The sequence below is a fragment of the Theobroma cacao genome, chromosome 9 (assembly GCF_053813885.1).
Source record: "Theobroma cacao isolate CCN51 chromosome 9, ASM5381388v1, whole genome shotgun sequence".
NCBI lineage: Eukaryota > Viridiplantae > Streptophyta > Magnoliopsida > Malvales > Malvaceae > Theobroma > Theobroma cacao.
In genome coordinates, this window is record NC_142647.1 from 2,612,987 (window position 1) to 2,631,380 (window position 18,394).

The 18,394-nt window shown below is 36.2% G+C and overlaps 5 protein-coding genes across 6 annotated transcripts; 3 read left to right on the top strand and 2 right to left on the bottom strand.

The window, feature by feature from the left end:
* The first annotated feature begins 1,404 nt into the window (after window positions 1–1,404).
* On the top strand, window positions 1,405–4,349 carry LOC18588033 (phosphorylated adapter RNA export-like protein). The gene is made up of 4 exons (XM_007012175.3): window positions 1,405–1,841; window positions 1,955–2,060; window positions 3,363–3,506; window positions 3,958–4,349. Exons 1-4 carry the CDS (start codon window positions 1,582–1,584, stop codon window positions 4,210–4,212), a joined length of 765 nt encoding a protein of 254 aa, XP_007012237.3. The 5' UTR covers window positions 1,405–1,581; the 3' UTR covers window positions 4,213–4,349.
* A 435-nt stretch (window positions 4,350–4,784) lies between these two features.
* On the bottom strand, window positions 4,785–6,866 carry LOC18588034 (putative protein phosphatase 2C 72). Its single transcript, XM_007012176.3, has 5 exons — window positions 6,579–6,866; window positions 6,110–6,439; window positions 5,907–6,021; window positions 5,367–5,590; window positions 4,785–5,273 (listed from the first exon to the last, which is right to left on the bottom strand). Exons 1-5 carry the CDS (start codon window positions 6,750–6,752, stop codon window positions 5,070–5,072), a joined length of 1,047 nt encoding a protein of 348 aa, XP_007012238.3. The 5' UTR covers window positions 6,753–6,866; the 3' UTR covers window positions 4,785–5,069.
* Window positions 6,867–9,523: 2,657 nt separating this feature from the next.
* On the bottom strand, window positions 9,524–11,081 carry LOC18588035 (BRISC/BRCA1-A complex protein). The gene is made up of 3 exons (XM_007012177.3): window positions 10,760–11,081; window positions 10,433–10,594; window positions 9,524–10,080 (listed from the first exon to the last, which is right to left on the bottom strand). Exons 1-3 carry the CDS (start codon window positions 11,051–11,053, stop codon window positions 9,727–9,729), a joined length of 810 nt encoding a protein of 269 aa, XP_007012239.1. The 5' UTR covers window positions 11,054–11,081; the 3' UTR covers window positions 9,524–9,726.
* Window positions 11,082–11,249: 168 nt separating this feature from the next.
* LOC18588036 (PITH domain protein (DUF1000)) lies at window positions 11,250–14,049 on the top strand. The gene is made up of 9 exons (XM_007012178.3): window positions 11,250–11,414; window positions 11,618–11,698; window positions 11,902–11,951; window positions 12,392–12,469; window positions 12,746–12,803; window positions 12,885–12,934; window positions 13,171–13,279; window positions 13,387–13,448; window positions 13,773–14,049. Exons 1-9 carry the CDS (start codon window positions 11,331–11,333, stop codon window positions 13,813–13,815), a joined length of 615 nt encoding a protein of 204 aa, XP_007012240.3. The 5' UTR covers window positions 11,250–11,330; the 3' UTR covers window positions 13,816–14,049.
* A 591-nt stretch (window positions 14,050–14,640) lies between these two features.
* On the top strand, window positions 14,641–18,344 carry SHM3 (serine hydroxymethyltransferase 3). 2 transcript variants are annotated; one of them, XM_007012179.3, is made up of 11 exons: window positions 14,641–14,963; window positions 15,289–15,716; window positions 15,813–15,987; window positions 16,074–16,191; window positions 16,280–16,392; window positions 16,530–16,652; window positions 16,957–17,061; window positions 17,217–17,303; window positions 17,384–17,491; window positions 17,662–17,734; window positions 17,825–18,344. In XM_007012179.3, the coding sequence occupies exons 2-11, from the start codon at window positions 15,322–15,324 to the stop codon at window positions 18,097–18,099; spliced, it is 1,572 nt and encodes a 523-aa protein (XP_007012241.3). In that variant the 5' UTR covers window positions 14,641–14,963; window positions 15,289–15,321; the 3' UTR covers window positions 18,100–18,344. The 2 variants fall into 2 exon arrangements, with proteins under 2 accessions (XP_007012241.3, XP_017983479.2); XM_018127990.2 differs by having other exon boundaries at window positions 14,949–15,087.
* The last annotated feature ends 50 nt before the right edge of the window (window positions 18,345–18,394 follow it).

The window sequence follows — 18,394 nt, forward strand, 5'->3', positions numbered from 1 at the left end:
CTCCACTAGGGTTCATTTCTCTTGCACATGGAGGATTGATTTAGACAGCCCCCTTGTATTTATTATTGAATTACATCGGTACAAAGCCCATGCAGAACTAATCAGAGTGTTAGTGATGGATCGTTTCATGAATGATGATGGTTAAGTATACGTTTTATTTGAGTAATATATAATTCAAAGCCAATCACCAACGGCTGTCATTGTCGCCAAACTTCATTGCTTTTGTTTTCGAAGCCATTATTATACCTTATTTTTTTGGGGTGGGGGTGGGAATGAAAGCCATTATCATACTTTAATATCAGACATGGGTGAAGTTCCAAGTCGGGCCAAGGGGTAGTTTCGTTGATGATAATTCCAAATCAAGGTTCATTTTCATGCCTAACTAGCACTTGATTGCACAAAAGGATCATGTTATCCGTTACGGAGTAGCAATTGGTGTAGTACAGTGTCAGCTTCCAAGGATTTGCAATGGATATAAATCGATATGAATTGTACTCGTAAGATTGATTCTTAAAGAAATAAAGATAAGAATAACGTGGCCGCGACACGCTTTATTTTCTAAAGAAAGGAAAAGAATTTGTTGGGAGTAAAATAATGTTTGGAGGGCTACTCCATCGCTATTTACGCAATAACATAATGTCAAATTTGTGGAAAAATGCGGGTATTACTATTATTTGCATGATGCAAGTTTGATGAGTAAAGAATTCCTCTCTATGGTGTCTTGTGTGCACAATATTAATATATTATTATTGTTATAAAATATAATTTGAAAAAATAATTATAAGAGAAAAAATTAATAAAATAAAAAAATTTATTTAAGTATATATTTAGAAATAAAGTGAGGAGTCTATTTATAAGTTAATAACTTTTTAAATAATAATTTTAATTTAATTCAATTTATATCTAAATCTATATATATATAGTCAAATTTAAATATTTAAATTGGATTATACTTATTATGAAAGTTTGATACACTGTTTAACTTTTTTTTTTATAATTAAGAAAGGGGATTCGAACCTTACTCTTTAAACAGGAAAATTATACACTAACCAGACAAATACTCAGGTGCCATAACTTGATTTAGACTTATTGGATTATAAGATAATGGATATTTATATATATATTTTATAACAATTACTCAATTAAAAATTATTTTAAATTTTTAAATAAATATTTTTAAATTTATAAATATTTATTTTAAAAAGTTTTTAACTTTTAAATTTATTAATTAAATAATACTGACAAAATATCAAGTAGGAACTTTATAAAAAAAAAGGACTTATAAACATAGCCCAAGCGTGGCCCAGAGCCTTTTTCTCATATTTTATTCATTTGGGCTAAATCGATATTATTCCGACAAAAGAATGGTCCTTAGTTGAACTAATTACGCTTGCCCGGTTAATGCCCCCGAATGACAAAATCTATCCATCCAGCCCAATATAACCGCCTCTTGAGCTCTCTCGCCACAGAGCAAAACTCAAACGACCACACCATCACTGAAAGCTCGCCGACGAGCTTTTGATTTTACATTTAAAGGTTTATGAAGTAAGGTTTTGGGATTTGTTTCTTTAGATTTTTTTGATGGAGGAAGGAGAGAGCATATTGGAAGCGATTTACGAAGAGGACGGTTTAGGGGATGGCGAAGATGTTGAGATGCTTGATGTAGAAGAAGGAGAGCTCGTGGATAATAACTCGGGAAATTATCGGGAAAAAGGCGGCGTTGCAGATGCAAACATTGAAAGCGAAGGGTCCCAAAGTAAAAACAAAAGGCGCAGAGCAAATAAGAAGAAGAACAGGAAAAAGAAGGGTGGTTCGGGGCCTAAAGCTTTTGATATAAACAGGTAATATCTGTGAAGATTAATTTTTCATTGCATCAATAAATAAACTAAATAAACAGAATATATATTTGGGTAAGTTTGGTTTTTGAGAAGTTGTTAAATATGGGGATTTGCAGGTTTGTGTTGGATACTTGTAGACGGTTAAAAGAGAGGAAGTCGTATATGGTATACACTGCTGTGGGATGTTTGGGGGTTTCTGCATTAAGTGATCTTGTTAGAGAGGTATTTTTGATTTTATCCCTTTCAAGCTATTTATTTATTTTATTTAATTTTTTGTGTGCTTAATGTATAATTCAATGTTGGCTTCACCATAAATAAATTGTTTAATTTATAAAAATTACTAGTGAAAATTTATATGTGCTTTGAAGTTCTGAGATGTTTGAAACTTGTTGAGATTATGCTGTTGTTTCTTCAGAAAATCTGTATGAATAATGATAGATAATTTGGTTAGGCTGTGTTAATGTTGCCTGTTCTATAATGCTCTGACAAGCTTAGTTGAGTTTGGTTCATGTCACGTTGTCTAGTTGGGATTATGGTGCATTAGTAACTTCTCTTTCAGAAGTTAATAAGTTTGTGCTTGGTAACATTTCTGCCTTGCACCTTTTTGAGAGCTCCTCAGCTAATTTCGGTCTTGCCTGTTGCTGTCATCTTTGTGGGTACCTCTAAATTCTGAGTAACCTAAGCTTACTCCTTTTACATTGGCCTCTATTTTTTTCCCAATAAGATCAGTGCTTTTAAAAATAAATCACTGCCAGTAGTGAACGAGAAAATATTCATTTCGTTGTTAAGGAAAGGTGAGAATGTGGGTTGCACTTCATTTTGAGTCTGCCTAGGCTGCCGATGCTTGACTACTCTTTTTAAAAACAATTCCACGCTTAACATCTGATGGTCTACAATGTTTTCCCTACCATTGCTGATTTTTTTTACAGATGTCATTTGCTACTTCAAAACCTGTGCTCTGAGCTGAGATACTTAATAAGTTCCTTTTGATATAGGTTGTTACCAATTTTTCTTTCTTGGACTTGCACAACTCAGCGTTGATGTAAAATATTTTATCAAGTAGGTTTTCACATATCAAACAGCCAACTATAAGAATGGATATGTTCAAAATAAAAGACAGCCCTTCATGTCTAATTATCCAGATGGTAGGATCATGAGAAAATATTGAAGCTTCATGTCTAATTCATTTTTCCATCGCACATAAGAAGTGATATGTTAAAAGTCTTCGCCTTGGCTATTATTGCTTGACCTGTATACGAGGAATAATTGGTAGAAATTCTTGAGTTGTTCTTCATTTTGTCCTTTTACATCTATGGCAATAATTCTTAATGTTACAATGATGATTTTTGTAGTTTAAGCTTTGAGCTAACAATATTTTCATATCTGCTACTGTGCTATCCACCCCCTTACTTTGTTCCTTTTTTTCCTTCATTCTTTTTCTTTCCACACCCAAGATCTTTTGCATTTCCTTTTCCCTGCTATTGTTCCTACTGGGATGTCTATGATGAAACATAAAATTCTCAGGTGGATGCAATTCAATCTTGTGGAGGTCAGATGACTGCTGATGGAAGACGTTGTCGGACAGGTGGTGGGATATTATGGAATATCATAAAAGCACGGGAACCGGCTGCTTATCGTGAGATAATGAAAAAAGCCAAGGACTTTGAGGTTCGTACTTATGGGCACATAAAGTGCTATTCTTTTCCTTTTGGTCAGTTGAAAGTATACATGTCTGCATGAGAACTTTCAATGATCACCTATCAATTGGATGTCTAAATAATGTTGTTAGGAGCCAGTTGGTTGGTTCTTCGTAAGCTCAGCTTATATAGAATCTATTTCTTTGATCAACACTCAATAGTCTGTGACAGTTTTATGTGGCTTGGTATTTTTGCTTAGAAATCTGATTGCAGTAGTGATAAGTTCTTTTAATGTGAGAATTTAGTATGATTCAAGCAACTCTTGTATTTGATGTAATAGTCTTTGAACTGGATTCATGATGCCATTCCAATGCAATTCATAAGCCTCTTGGTTCTTGTATAATGTTATGGCCCATTCGATTCTCTTTATTCTTCAAATAGTATTCTAAAATATGTGAGTAATGGTATTTATGTTTTTGCAGAAGCAATTTAAGCAACAAAATGTCAGCCAAGCACTGGCACAGAACAAAGAGAGCTCTTGTCAAGGAACGGCCTGTACACTCACTAATGGAACTTCAGCAAGCGTTCCAGAAGATTCTCAACTAATACCTCAAAACCTGAAAGAGCAGTTCAGTGCTGAAGGAACACGCAAATCTGTTCATGAGAGGATTAGGGTCCCTGTTTCTTATGATGACCTTCTAGGAGAGGAACAAAAAGAAGAGAAATATAATCATTGAAAAATTGGAAATTTTGCAAATTTTGCTTGGCATCAGTTTTGCATGCATAGATTTATTGATACAAGGGATTTTATATTGTTTGGGAGGCTACAGATGAGATCTTTTTCCCCACTTAATGAGAGAATTACCCAGTTCAATAGTTGTTCTTGAATCAAAATGCCATTTTAGAAGTAAAAATTTACGATTACTCTTATTCAATATCCTTTTTCTGGGTCATCTTATTGGTACTTGTTTCTTATCTTCTCTTTGCTTCAAATGGACGTCGGATTTAGATTATGGGTCCAGTAGAGAGTTCCATCGGAAGATATTGCTTTGAACTTTAAAATCTGAAACTAACCAAATACTGGCTGGGAGGGGATCAGTGGTTTTGAGCGTTGGCTGGTATAAACAGGATGTTTGTGTTGACATTTTCCTAGGTGTTTTACAAGTAAAAGAGGAAAACATTGATTGATGTCACTCTAAGCTTAGATAGTCTCATGTTTGTGGTATGTCTGTCGATAGTCGCTAAAGCAGTCCATGTCGCTATTAGCCAAACCCAAAACAAAACGATGAGTACTTTGGATCTTCCATCATTGAAGGAATCTGGTTTTATCATTAAAACCTCTTCTCACCTCCATTCCTGTACCGTACATAACTTTGCGTCAGCCATTAGTTTTAGATCATTGATCAAATATGAAACTTACTGTTCCATACATTTTGTTTTCTTGGCAAAGTAATGGATACAACGTGGCTACAATCGTTAGGACCAAGACCTTAATCTTAGAATAGTTAACGGTGGCTAACAAAGTCACAAGAGTATCTAAAAACTTCTGCGACAAAGGTCATCACAAAATTAACAGAGGAGGCCGACCAACTAGTTAAGTCTCCGCAGGCAAGAAACTTGGATGTTGCTTCTTTTGGAGGAAGAGGCAAACCACGGTACAGTCATCTACTTTTGAAGATGGAAACTTCTTCTTCCATGAGGCGGTAGCTGCCTCCACCACTGCTCTTGCGGCTGCCTGCTCACTCTCTGCCTCCATCACTGTGGAGGCAACTTGGCTGTTGTTTAGCACATCCCATACCTAAAGAAAACAGGCCAAAAACAAATGTTCAGGTTCATTCTTATAGTGGAAACTTTCTACAAAGCATTATTATTTCAGTGAAATGGGCTGTACCCCATCTGTTGCAAGAACAATGAATTGATCGTTTGGAGTAAGGTGGTGATAGAAGACGTCAGGGATTGCGATTATTCCATGGTTCTTGAGTAGGAAGTCTCCAAAAGCTCGAGACATGGCCAGGCCTGGAGAATCTTCATGGGGCAGCCACACACGCTGGATATGCGATTCTTCCTTTAAAGCAAGTACCCTTCCATTGCAACTCCTGATTCGTTCGGCTTCACCTGTATCAAAATAATTGATCAACCACTACAAACAAAAAGGATGGCTTGAAGAAAAAAATAATACTCCTATAGTATATGCTCTTCAGTCCTGCTAGGAAAACTTTATTTTGATGGTCTGTCCTTCGGAATGACTTGTAGCAAGAAAGATGCTGTGAGCTGTGATTGCTCAATATACCTTAGAATACATGTTGTTTTTCTTCCTGGGGTATACTAAGAGTTGGCAAAGAATTTAGTCGTATAAGAAGAACAAATATTTTTCAGAAGATTCAGAGGAAGGGCTATTTTTTTGCTTTACCAGAAAGGAAAAGGGTCTTACTGGGTAAACCAGGCTTCAAATCAGTAGATAATTGAACAGCCTTGATACCATTTGCTGTTGTTGTTCCTAGAATCGCCCTTGAATCGCCAAGGTTTGCAATCATAAGATCTTCACCCTTTGAAAAACCAATAGGAAATAATAAATAAAGATGGGACTTCGATTTCCAAACAGTTTCTACAAATCACGAACGCTAGCTTTCTTACCTGTCTCACAACAACAACAGCAGTGGTTCCACTGGTAGAGCAGTCCAAATTCTCTTGAAGCTTAATCTCCTTGTCCATCACCTTGAAGGCACTGATGCAAGCCTCTTGCCATTTAAGCAAATCCTTGCTTAGTACCGATCCACTCTTTAAATCTGCTACTTGATCCTGGAAATTCTTGTGATCTGCTGATGTCTTCATCGTTGCTAGAGCATTCTTTTGGCTTAGCAAGAGTGATGGCAACCGGTTTCTCACCTTATTGCTCACTATGTGACCATTCTTTCCATGACCATCAAAAACTCCACAAAGAGCTCCACCTTCCATTCCATAGTCCTTTAAGAACACAAACACATTATATACTCAGTTTGATCCCATCTCAATTCGACCTATTAATTCCTTTTTGATTAACAAAATAAACCAACTATCATGTTTAAAACTGCCATAATATAACTAGGGAGTAGCAGTGGCAAACCTGATAAAGGATGGCAGCATCCTGGTTCAGTCCTTTGCTTCCCTGCCTAGAGTAAAGAGAGCCAAGTCTCTGAATTCCTATAGAAGCAATGTTTTCTGCCAAGTAGACAACATTTTCCTGGCAGTCTTCAGCCTCATGAATCTCTGAAGATGCAACGGATATGCAGATTCCCATCTCAAACTGAATACAAAGAATTTTCTTATTCTCCACCCAGAGTCACCGCCACCTTATTAAATTCCGATGACTTGTGGAAACAGTCCCCTCAATCATGTATTTAAGGACTCCTACAATGCGCATGTTAGCAAGATAATAATTATATATAGCGGCACAAGTGGCTCCCAGTGACCTGAAAGCACACTCCAATTCATTAATAAATTGTTTCTTAATTAATTGTTGAGTATTATTATAGGCTACCCCAAGATTCACTTAAAGAGGCATATGAGGTGTGTTCTTGCAAAGATTAGTATCTTGACAAGACATTCAAACTCTAGCCTCTCACGTACACAAGGAAATTTCCTCCTCCTTGCCTCAAATACTTTGTAAATAGCTCTTAAACATATTCGTGGAATACATATCACATGATTTACAAGCCCCTAAGGTTACATTTCATGAAATCCCAATGAACAATGGATGAACTGTGTGACCCAGAGGGCTCATGGAAGCCTATGTTTATAAAAATCAAAGGTAAAATGGACGGTTGGTCCCTTCCATAAAGTAAAAAAGGAAGGGATGGTTGACACTTGACCAAGCATATGTACTTTACAGGGGAAAAAGACTGGATCCATGGCCAAAGGAATCAGTTTTAACATTAACTCAACAGTTTTCAGACAGAATTATAAAAAGATGCATCAAAATGTTGGTCAACTCTTAAAAAGAAAAAACAAATAATTAAGCTATTGAAAGAAGTTTAATGCTACCCTCAAGAGCGCGTAATCATGGTTCATTAAAGTCTGCCAAGCATGCACAAGTTAGGGGAAAGGACTTGTTTGAGGTACGTCAGGCTGATTCATTGCTTAGTCTGATAGAGTTGATCATAAGATCATAACCGTACAAATTGTGGACTTTTCTTGCAGATAGTTTAAAACTTGGTTGATTATCCAAGTTGACTTTTTATTAACAGACAATTATTCAAATGGATGGGTCCCTTTCCGAATTGGTTGGATTTTGTTTATGCTATGCCATTGGAAACCCACGCAGGGATCTCAATGAGCAAACATGCCGTGTAGTTTTGGCAGAAGCAGCTGGAATTGAAAAAGAAACAGTCTTTTTATTATTTTATAAAGTCACAAATAAGAATTGAAACTAGAAAACTTAGAAGTTTGATTAGTGGGAACAAGATAATAATAATAAAATTCTAATAACATTTGCTCTATTATTTTTTTTCACATAATACTTGACAAAATTTAAATAAATCTTTATTTTTTTATGATATTCAATCAAATTTTCATTTTTATATTAAATTAAGACCTATATGACTAACAATTGATTAATTATTATTAATTAAAATATCATTTGTTATTTTATACACATGTGATACTAATATGATGTTGATGTGGATGGTGAAAATATCACATAATTATATTATCATGTTATATCATCATCTAACATATTACTATACCATGTCAATGTTATGTAGTCAAAAATAACAAGTGATATCTTGATTAACATCCGTTAATTAATTATTAATTATAAAAATTTATTTGATTTAAATTAAAAAGTATAAAGATTTGATTAAATATAATATAAAATAAAAATTTATATAAATTTTTGAAAGTATTTTACCTTCCTTTAAAAAAAAAAAAAAGAACAAATATCCTTACACAAATGGTAAAGGTTGATTGGCTATGTGTTATTTTTGTCCTTTAGATTTCTCCAATTCATTAAATCAAAGGGATGAGAAGAGTAATAGCTTCTTATAATTTCAGATTGTTTAGTTGTTAACATGAAGGATGAAATCTACTAGAATAGAGTAATCAGATAATGATGCCGACTCCCCTTCCTCCAAGGAACCATTGACTGCATTTTAACAATTATTAGCGTTGAATCTATCTGATTCTTATTCTTTAAAGATCAATAATTGATTCCAAATTAGTATTCGAATTACACAGAGAAACAAAAGCCCACCAGATTTCTACTACTTTGAGTTTTTCATTTTTTGTTGGCTGAAACTGAATAATCTATGCCCTGATTGGCAAATGTAGCAGACTGGAAGCCTATGAACACGCGTTAATGATGACAAGGGTGAACATAATCCCAACATTTTGATCCAAGCCATACACTTTTATAAGCACGCTTCGTTCTTTGTCTAGTCAAATAAACCCATCCTTCTCCCAAACTCCGTACAGGTCAGACAACCATTTTTCTTTTCCCCCAATGTTTTGCATCAGTGGTTTGGATAACCCAGGCATCTTATCAGATAAGAAACTTTTATACAATAATATTATACTAATTCTTTAATGGAAAAACCTTTGTTATCAAATGAAATGCTTGGAAACCTTGAACTTTCCAGATAAGATTCCTTCTACAATCAAAACCAATGTATTAGGATTAGGCATGCTAGAATAATAGAACACTTGGCATGCATTAAATCCTTGGTTATAAGCTTATGCACCCCTTACGTGGACCAGTTAATGTGCAGTTTGCAGCCAAATGTTGGATCAAAGGTCTTTGCATCTGGTGCTCTTGGACAAGCCTTGTCTGGTGTGCCTGTGTAAGTAAAGGATCAAGGAGAGTTTATTACTAAAAAAATGCTAAAAGAAATGCTCCTGCGGCTGCCTCTGACATGTTAAGAAAATTCGCATTGTCATATACATTGATCCATAACAATAACAAGTATGATTGATGAATATAGCGGTCGATATGACAAGGAAGCATCTTCCTTCAAGAAGCTGAAATATAAAAAGTTTAACATATCACCCAGATTGGATGGATGACCATTTACTGTGTAGGTGTAAGATAATGATATACTGAATCATATATTAAATGAAACAGTTTCAAAAACACACACAGAAAGGGTTTAATCTGTACAGAATGTTTACAGAAGATAAATAGGTCATCTAGTCCATGTATCTTATTTCCAGCACATCCAGAAATCATACTGGTAAAACCCAAGGATCGAAGCAGCATCGAAATTCGGTGGTTAATATTCTCACTGGCTGGTGGATATAAGAACACTATCTTCACCATTTCCTGATTCAGCTGACTTCTTCATAAGAGGCTTGGGAATATCACAGTCGTCTTGAGGGCAACGCTGTTGAGGGTGAGACAACAACATAGACATGAAACGGAAGAGAGTACGCGGTAGACCATGTCCACTCTCATGGATGTATCCTTCATACTCGCTGACATGTTCAAGCGCATCAACAAGTGCATCATAGACCACCTGGGGACAGTTATCTGGTCCAGGCTTGTCGTGGAGGTACATCACATCCAAAGTGAAGAGTTTCTGGTTAACAGGCCATTGATGCTGGGGCCGTATCGATGATCTGCAGTATATAAGAATCTAAGAGACCAGCAAAATATCACACCATGTGTCAGAATTACTAAGGAAGAATGAGGAAAAAGAAACATTAATATATTTCAACTCTAGGATGCACATACCAAAGGTTCATAACTTAATCTTTACAAGAAATGGGAATCATTCCTAGAAATTCATTAAACAAAGGATGCCTTGAAAACAAAAACAACATCTAAGCAGGTGTAGATAATGAATTCTACCAATAATTATCAAAGATAAATTACTGAGGCATAACCTAATTGGTAGCGACACTTAGAAAAGGAGGTCCCGAGTTCCAATCCTTTCCCCAACTTAACCATAATAACAATGATAAAGAGGAAAAGAAATGGATACTGACCACTCTTAAAATCCGGTTCTGTGCACGAGATTTCTTTGCTTCATGAGCTGCTAAGCGGAATAAATTGGTGAGATCAGCTTGGCCAGAAGAGACGGTAGTAGCCGAGAGTGCCCGAACAGCAGCAATGGTAGACTCAACATCACTGCTGAACTCTTTTCTAAGCTGAAAAATCACAGGTAATCAAAAAGAAATAAAAATTTATAAATAAATAACTTTCAAGTCCTTTTTCGAATTCATGAAATGCTAGACTACTTCCTTCTGTTTCCCACATTTCCAATCAATCTTAAAATAAAATTAAAGACAACAAAAGGAGAAAGGGAAAAATACCCAAGAGGCGGATTTGGACAGTGTGGCGAAAGCGAAGCGGTGATCGGGGTTGATAGAGAGTTTGGAGTTGACGAAGAGAAGGATGGCCTGCCTTATGGAATCCAATCTGGTGATTCCCGCTGTTTTCATCTCAACAAGCGACTCTGCGTCCACGTCCACGCAAAATATTATGTCCTCGTTGCTTTTTCGTGTTGGTTTCAGAGTGTAACGCCCTGTTCCACCCACCGAGGCGTCTCCTTCGACTCCTTCCATTTTCATTTTCCCTCGATTTCCTTCCTTCGGGAGAGAAGACATAGCAACCTACCAAGGGGCGGGACGGAGGGGAAGAGAAGAGGAAAGGAAATTGCCATATAGACGATGGAAACGGTGCGTTTTACTCTAACAACTTCAACGGCGTCGTTCTAGGGTGGACAAAAAAGGAAAGTAAAGGTCGGAGAAACGGTGCGTTTTTGCAGCATGTTTTCGTTCCTGTTTGGCTGCTTCTCGAGTGTTCCCGTTTTGTTTCTTTTTGGTTTTTGCTTCTTTGCTTCGTTTGGCTGCGAAAGTGAGAGAGATCGGAGAGAAGGCGAAAATGGCGTGTACGCATGACCACAGCTGCGAAGATCACGATTGTTCTTCTAATTGGTCTCTTTACAAGCACATCGACCTTTCCAAGGTTGTTTCTCTTTTTTTTTTTTGAAATATATTGAAGATTCAACCTATTCATTACTGATTTTTCTTGTGTTTTTTCATAAGTGGATTTTGGTTTTCCCTGATTGAATGTTTAAGTATAATTTCTATTCATTTTTCCACTCTCCAATTTTAATGAATTGACATGGAGTATTACTTTCGTTTCTTGGAATTTTGGTTACCGTTAAGGTGACTGCTCTAAATGAGGCTAATCCAGGAAGTGTTAAATCGGTGTTTAAAGCTTGGGAGGAGCGATTGAATTCTTCTGGGGTAAATTTTTATTATTTTTTAATTAAATGTACTTTTATCTTTCTTATATCATGCATCAGTTCTTTTCTTTGTTGAAACAAATGAATATATATATTGTTCATGTTTGTGTTAGCATGCTTTTGGGAGAATTTTGAATTTTGCATTGAAGTATTTGTCAAGTTCATGGTATGTGAAGCTTAATGTGTGGTTTTTAATCGTGGCAGGAACACTTGGAAAGCAATGAGGGTGATCCTGAGCTACTTGTTTACATCCCGTATGTGCCTGTTTCTAGTTGTTTAGTGGTTTACCTGAAAGTTTGCTTTGAATGTTCATGCCTTTACTTGCTTGAATTTACAAACCACCATCTATGTCTGTGGTCTTGTTGATATGACAAGTGACTACCTTAAATTTTTTGTGCTTGAGCTAAGTGAAGGAAGCATGCTGGTTTGAATATCAAGGATGACAAATTCATAATTTGTATTATATTGATAAATAGTATTCCATTTTATTTTTACCCAGTGTACTGGTCTCATTTTTCTGCTTTGTTATACATTATTATAGCTATATTCCTTGCTTGCTAACTCAAGGTATGCTTGAAATGTATATCATGAATCAAGTGGTCGACTCTATTTGTTCATTTTCTTGGTTTGGAATTTTAATGTTCCAGAAGTGCTTGTCTAACTTGTCATGTACTTGTTGGGTTTGTTCTAATAGATTTACATCAGATGTGAAGATCAAGAGCATATCAGTTGTTGGTGGTGCTGATGGAACAAGTCCTTCTAAGATGAGAGTGTAAGTTCTTGTGACTGACCTAGTGGTTTCATTGCTTCTGAAATGGTTAATCTGCAGTTAGAAAATGAAGGTTAATATTCAACGTTAATTGCAGTGATGATATTTTAACTGCTTTCACACTGTAGATATCTTTGATTTTGGTGTTTCCAAAGAACATAAGATTGTAGTGTTTTGAAAGGGGCGTCTGCTGTCCATATTGCTTTCTTCTTAGTTATTTTCTTTTGCAATTCTTCCTAATAAAAGGTTTTTTTTTTTTTTTCAATTTGTCTTGATTAGGTTTATCAATCGAGAAGGCATTGACTTCTCTGATGCTCAAGGCATGCAACCTGTGCAGGTATTGGTTGTCTTGCCTTGCCATGGAGTATACTGATAAATTCAGCTAAGTTGACCTAAAACGTGTATGTTTTCTTTGAAGGAGTGGGATTTGGTTGAAAATTTGCAAGGAGTGTTAGAATATCAGACAAGGTAGGTACTTTTCCCTCCAAACAGTGTTATTTTTGTTTTAAGAACACTTCTCATCCATTTGTGAGCAGTTAACTTGCTTAATTTGTCGTGCATGAATACTTGTTCCACATAGCCCTGATCCACTGACAATGTTGAGTTGATGCTAATAAAAGAATTCATAAAATAGCATACCTCTGTCTCATCTTCTCTGTTATCTAGTTTCTTTCTTTCTGATGTTTATTAACATGTATATCTAGGTATTCAAAATTTCAAAGTGTGGCAAGTATTACGTTGCATTTCCCTGAGAGTTTTGGTGGTGACACTACTCAAATTCACTACATTGGTTTCAAAGGTGAAGCCACACAGGTACTTCCCTTGACAAAGCTCGGACCCACTGGTGGTGTTGATTCTTTTCTGTTCCCTGTAAAAATTGGGTGCTTCAAATGATCTAGTTTCCTGAATTTGACTAACAGTTGAAGAGGGATGTTGTTGCAACAATTGTTTATGAAATTACACCCAATCCGTCTGATCACAAGTAAGTGGTTGCTCTTTCTAAATGGTTATGTACTGGGATAGACCTTGAATTAAGCATTTTAATGTGGCCTGCATTCTTGTTGAATCTTGAATTATTCTGCTATTGATTGATATGTGTTGTAAATCTTGATCATGCATTATATAGTAGGCAACATTGGGACAGCTGACATTGATAGATATCTACAAAGCCTTTTCCAAGTTCATGCAGTAAAAACTACTCCTCTTATTTTGATTAAGTTTCAAGATGTCCATGCATTAGTTTTCGTTCAATTGGTAGTTTAATATATAACTTAATTTAATTTATAAAAAATGATTACTCGTGCAGGACCCGGGCTGAAACTGGTGGGGGCTTTTCTCAAGTGGAGTAAAGAAACTGTCCTACCTCTGGGTGTTCTTGTGAAGAATCTGACCACTCCTTATATACATTCTATGATGAAAATTACACAAATGTTAATATAGCTGATGCAGAATCCCCCTACCCATCGGTTTCTTCTTTTCTTTTATTTCCATCATGTTATCAAAGATTTTATGCTTCATATACTGTGGGAAGGTTGAAATAGTTAATATTTGAAGTTTGAACTGAGAAGAGTCAAATTGTGCAAGCAACTTTGCATCTGCTATTTCCATTTGGTATCACACTGGGTTTCAGTTTGAAGTTACTGTTGCATTATTTCTCATATTACTCATCAGTTTCACGCAAGGTAAAGCATAATGAAGTTGGTAAAAACACTAGGCAGGTAATAGTAAAAACAGATGCTACCTATATTAGCACTTTACATTTCACATTTTATAAGCTAAAATCCATCCAAGCTAGGGAAGACAATTCATCACGTTTTCTTGTTCTAAATTCTAACATATGATCACAAAAGGAACTGTCCTCTAATATAAAATGACAAAGCACTATTTCCTTTCATAGTATATTATAAATCTAACAAAATTCTGCAAGTTTTTAAAAGGAAAAAAAATGGAATGCCAGGCATGTATGTCATTTTTTTCCCCTTTTTGGCCGTAACGTTGGTCATCCTAACCTGATGAAGGCCAAGTGGCAACATCAGAGTCGAGTAATCGAAGGAGACACGATAGACCAACCCGCAGAGGACTTTTTGCCCTCGACAAGGATTTTTCCCAATTTTCCTCCTCACTTCTGAGTTCCGAGTTCTGACATCCGAGTCTCCGCTATCCAGCCGCTTGGCTTTTCCTATTTTTTTTCTTTATTATTTTCTTTGTCTTTAAAGCGCGGCTCAATAATTTTAATAGAGTATTAGGGTTTTAGCCACGCATTTGCTTCACTCCATCTCAATAACGTTGCACTCCGAAAAAGAAAAAAGAAAACTCTTCCGAAAAATAGGCTCTCTTCTCTGTATTCGTTGAATCATTCACTTTTTTTTTTTTCTTTTAAATCCGTTATCCTCTCTGATTTTCATTTCCAGTTATCGGATTTTATGTTTGAGCCATACTTCTTGGTCTTGGCCAGGTCTTTTTTCACCCACTAATTCGTTCTATTAGATTTTATCAGGTACTATTATTTACGATTCTACAGAGTCAAAAGTTTACTTATTTTTCCCATTTTTTTAGGAAAAAATTGTAGTATATGCTGTAATTCTTGAGCTATATATGTTTTATCGTGGTCTCAGGAATTTGTAAGTGTCAGCTTTTTATCAGTCTCCTGCGAGAACTTCACTTTGCAAATCAAAATTTCATTTTTTTCTTTTTCTTTTTCTTTTGCTTATGGGAGAAAGTCATAAAAAGCTTTTCATTTTAACAAAGGAGAAGTTTGCGAATTAATTGGTGTTGGGTTGAATTTTTCATTTTAAATCTCTGTTTTGTCCGTAAATTCGTAGGAAATTTGTGAGGAATACTAGCGGAAAGCCAGAATGCAGGCTTGTAGCGGAGCTGCAATGATGGGTTCTGTGCAACAACCCATGAGGGTCAATAGACCAGCATTTCCTTTAAAAGGGTCTGGTATTAGTGGATTTCCGCACCAGATTAAGCTTAACTCAGTGAAACCCTGTAGAGCTCAACTTGAAGGGAGCTTAGTCACTGGGAGGCCTCCCTCTTCAGTCTCTGTCCCTGTGCTCGAAAGCAGTTTTGTGGACCATGGCCTCAGCGAAGCTGATCCTGAGGTTCGTGCAATTATTAGCAAGGAGAAGGAGAGGCAGTTTAAAAGCCTTGAGCTTATTGCCTCGGAGAACTTTACATCCCGTGCAGTGATGGAGGCAGTTGGCTCATGTCTCACAAACAAGTATTCTGAAGGACTGCCCGGTAAAAGGTCGTCTATCTAATTAAGCAAAGTGCATAGAGATTTAATTTTTTGTTAAGTTTTGATTTAAATCTGTGCAGCTAATGATCTTATTGTTTGTTGCAGGTACTATGGTGGCAATGAGTACATTGATGAACTTGAAATACTTTGCCAGAAGAGGGCTGTGGCAGCGTTTCATTTGGATGAAAAGAAATGGGGCGTTAATGTTCAACCATTGTCTGGTTCCCCTGCTAATTTTGAGGTTTATACAGCAATTCTTAATCCACATGATCGAATAATGGTAAGATGCTTCTGCCTATTTTAATAATTTAATTTTTTGTCTTTGATAAGATACAAATTAATAATTTCTTCATGTAACTGGCATAGGGTCTGGACTTACCTCATGGGGGACATTTGTCACATGGATTCATGACTCCTAAAAGACGAGTATCTGGCACATCAATCTATTTCGAGTCCATGCCTTATAGACTTGATGAATCTACAGGTTATGCATCCTTATTATTAGACTTGCTAAGGTTTAGTGGTTGGTACTGGCTTGGTGGTTAATTCAATTTGTCTGAAATTTGGAACAGGCCTTGTTGATTATGACATGCTTGAGAAGACAGCTACTCTCTTTCGACCAAAACTCATAATTGCTGGTGCCAGTGCATATCCTCGAGATTTTGACTATCCTCGTATGAGGAAGGTAAGGACTAACGTGCTTGCTGACTGTGCTGTAAAGCGTGCCACCATTTACTTACCATGTAGTATTTTTTTATTAAGCATTTTGGATATTTTCCTTATCTTTGCAAATAACTTATTGGAATTGATATTTGTTTGAAGATCGCAGATGCTGTTGGTGCATTTCTCATGATGGATATGGCTCATATAAGTGGACTTGTTGCTGCTTCTGTAGTTGCTGACCCCTTCGAGTATTGTGATATTGTGACAACTACTACACACAAGGTTTAGGATTAATGCTTACAATTTCTGTGTTGAACTCTGTGTATGTTAATTCACTTGACATGCTGCTTTAGAGTATTAGTTTTGCTTGTCCAAATATTGATATTTAGTAAGGGTACCTGAAAAGTTTTACTTGTAGCATGACTAATGTCACTTGATCTTTTCCAGTTCTGCACTTTGTTTGTCATATGTATTAGAAAGTTCTGTTCTGGCCATTAATTTGCCAATAGTGTTGTATCTTCCAAATACTATATACTTCCTTTGCATTAATGTCCACAATAAACTCAATTTTCTCATTTATTTCCAGTCTTTGAGAGGTCCAAGAGGTGGCATGATCTTCTTCAAGAAGGATCCTGTTCTTGGAGTTGATTTAGAATCTGCCATTAACAATGCTGTTTTTCCTGGTTTGCAGGTTAGTTTGACTTGTCTCCTTTGGTCCTATTACTAATCTGAATTCCCCTATTCCAACCTTCTACTGACTTTCAAACTGAGGTTTTTTAGTTATGAAATTAATTATAGATATGAGAGGCATTTATAGACATGAGAGGTATGATGTTGTCTGTGCAGGGTGGTCCTCACAACCACACAATTGGTGGATTAGCAGTTTGCTTGAAACATGCTGAGTCACAAGAGTTCAAGGCTTACCAAAACCAGGTGCTGCCCTTTGAAGATATAAATTCAGTCCAAATTATGTTTTGATGATCTTAATCTAATATGTGTACTTCATCCTGCAGGTAGTGTCTAATTGTAGAGCTCTTGCAAGCCGATTAGTTGAACTTGGTTATAAACTGGTTTCTGGTGGCAGTGACAATCACCTTGTACTTGTGGATCTGAGGCCATTGGTAAGTTACTATCTCCACAAGACATGCAGACATGTGCCCTCTTTATCTTCAAATCTTGAGTAGCATTGGAAGTATTTTTGTGATTCTTTTATAGATGCCCTATGCTCCCTTCCCCTTTTTTTTTTTTTTTCTAATTTTTTTATTTCTATTATCAACTTCTCCTTCAACAGGGTATTGATGGGGCTCGGGTGGAGAAAATACTTGACATGGCCTCTATCACCTTGAACAAAAATTCAGTGCCTGGTGAATTATGCCTTATTTTCTTTCTTTTTTTAATTCATTAAAAAATTTCCTTATTACAAAACAGATACTAACACATCTCGAATTTTGCAGGGGATAAGAGTGCACTTGTGCCAGGTGGCATCCGCATTGGATCACCTGCTATGACCACTAGAGGATTCACAGAAAAGGAATTCACAGCTATTGCTGACTTCATCCATGAGGGTGTGCAAATAACTGTTGATGCTAAAGGATTAGTGTCTGGATCAAAGCTACAAGAGTTCTTGAAGTTTGTGGTGTCTCCCGATTTTCCTTTGACTGATAAGGTGGCAAATCTCCGGAGTAGAGTTGAAGCACTGACAACCCAGTTTCCCATTCCTGGGGTATGAATGGTGTCGATGCACTCTACTAAGTAATAATGAGAAGTTGAGAACATCATGAAATTCAACACAGGTTTTAGGGATCAAATTTGAATGTATTCATAAAGTTATGAAAATTTTGAAGTGTTTGAGATCTTGTATTGAAAATTATGGATTTCACTTGGTATAGATCTCATCAGTAACCACTTATTAGTACTCCATTGGTAGACAGGAAAAATTAAACCATTGGTCATGTGATCAACTTTCCATCGTCATTTCCCAGCATCTACGGTGTTAAGAGTTGAATTTTACGGATTATTTAAAC

Coding starts and splice junctions, on each gene's coding strand:
- LOC18588036 (XM_007012178.3), top strand. CDS start 11,331: ATGGCGTGTACGCATGACCACAGCTGCGAAGATCACGATTGTTCTTCT. Junction 11,415..11,617: donor AGCACATCGACCTTTCCAAG/GTTGTTTCTCTT, acceptor GTTACCGTTAAG/GTGACTGCTCTAAATGAGGC. Junction 12,470..12,745: donor AGTCCTTCTAAGATGAGAGT/GTAAGTTCTTGT, acceptor TGTCTTGATTAG/GTTTATCAATCGAGAAGGCA.
- LOC18588035 (XM_007012177.3), bottom strand. CDS start 11,053: ATGTCTTCTCTCCCGAAGGAAGGAAATCGAGGGAAAATGAAAATGGAA. Junction 10,595..10,759: donor TGTCCAAATCCGCCTCTTGG/GTATTTTTCCCT, acceptor GTGATTTTTCAG/CTTAGAAAAGAGTTCAGCAG. Junction 10,081..10,432: donor AGAACCGGATTTTAAGAGTG/GTCAGTATCCAT, acceptor CTGGTCTCTTAG/ATTCTTATATACTGCAGATC.
- LOC18588033 (XM_007012175.3), top strand. CDS start 1,582: ATGGAGGAAGGAGAGAGCATATTGGAAGCGATTTACGAAGAGGACGGT. Junction 1,842..1,954: donor AAAGCTTTTGATATAAACAG/GTAATATCTGTG, acceptor GGGGATTTGCAG/GTTTGTGTTGGATACTTGTA. Junction 3,507..3,957: donor AAAAAGCCAAGGACTTTGAG/GTTCGTACTTAT, acceptor ATGTTTTTGCAG/AAGCAATTTAAGCAACAAAA.
- SHM3 (XM_007012179.3), top strand. CDS start 15,322: ATGCAGGCTTGTAGCGGAGCTGCAATGATGGGTTCTGTGCAACAACCC. Junction 17,062..17,216: donor CTGTTTTTCCTGGTTTGCAG/GTTAGTTTGACT, acceptor TTGTCTGTGCAG/GGTGGTCCTCACAACCACAC. Junction 17,304..17,383: donor TCAAGGCTTACCAAAACCAG/GTGCTGCCCTTT, acceptor TTCATCCTGCAG/GTAGTGTCTAATTGTAGAGC.
- LOC18588034 (XM_007012176.3), bottom strand. CDS start 6,752: ATGGGAATCTGCATATCCGTTGCATCTTCAGAGATTCATGAGGCTGAA. Junction 6,440..6,578: donor ATGCTGCCATCCTTTATCAG/GTTTGCCACTGC, acceptor GTGTTCTTAAAG/GACTATGGAATGGAAGGTGG. Junction 5,591..5,906: donor TTTGAAGCCTGGTTTACCCA/GTAAGACCCTTT, acceptor ATTTTGATACAG/GTGAAGCCGAACGAATCAGG.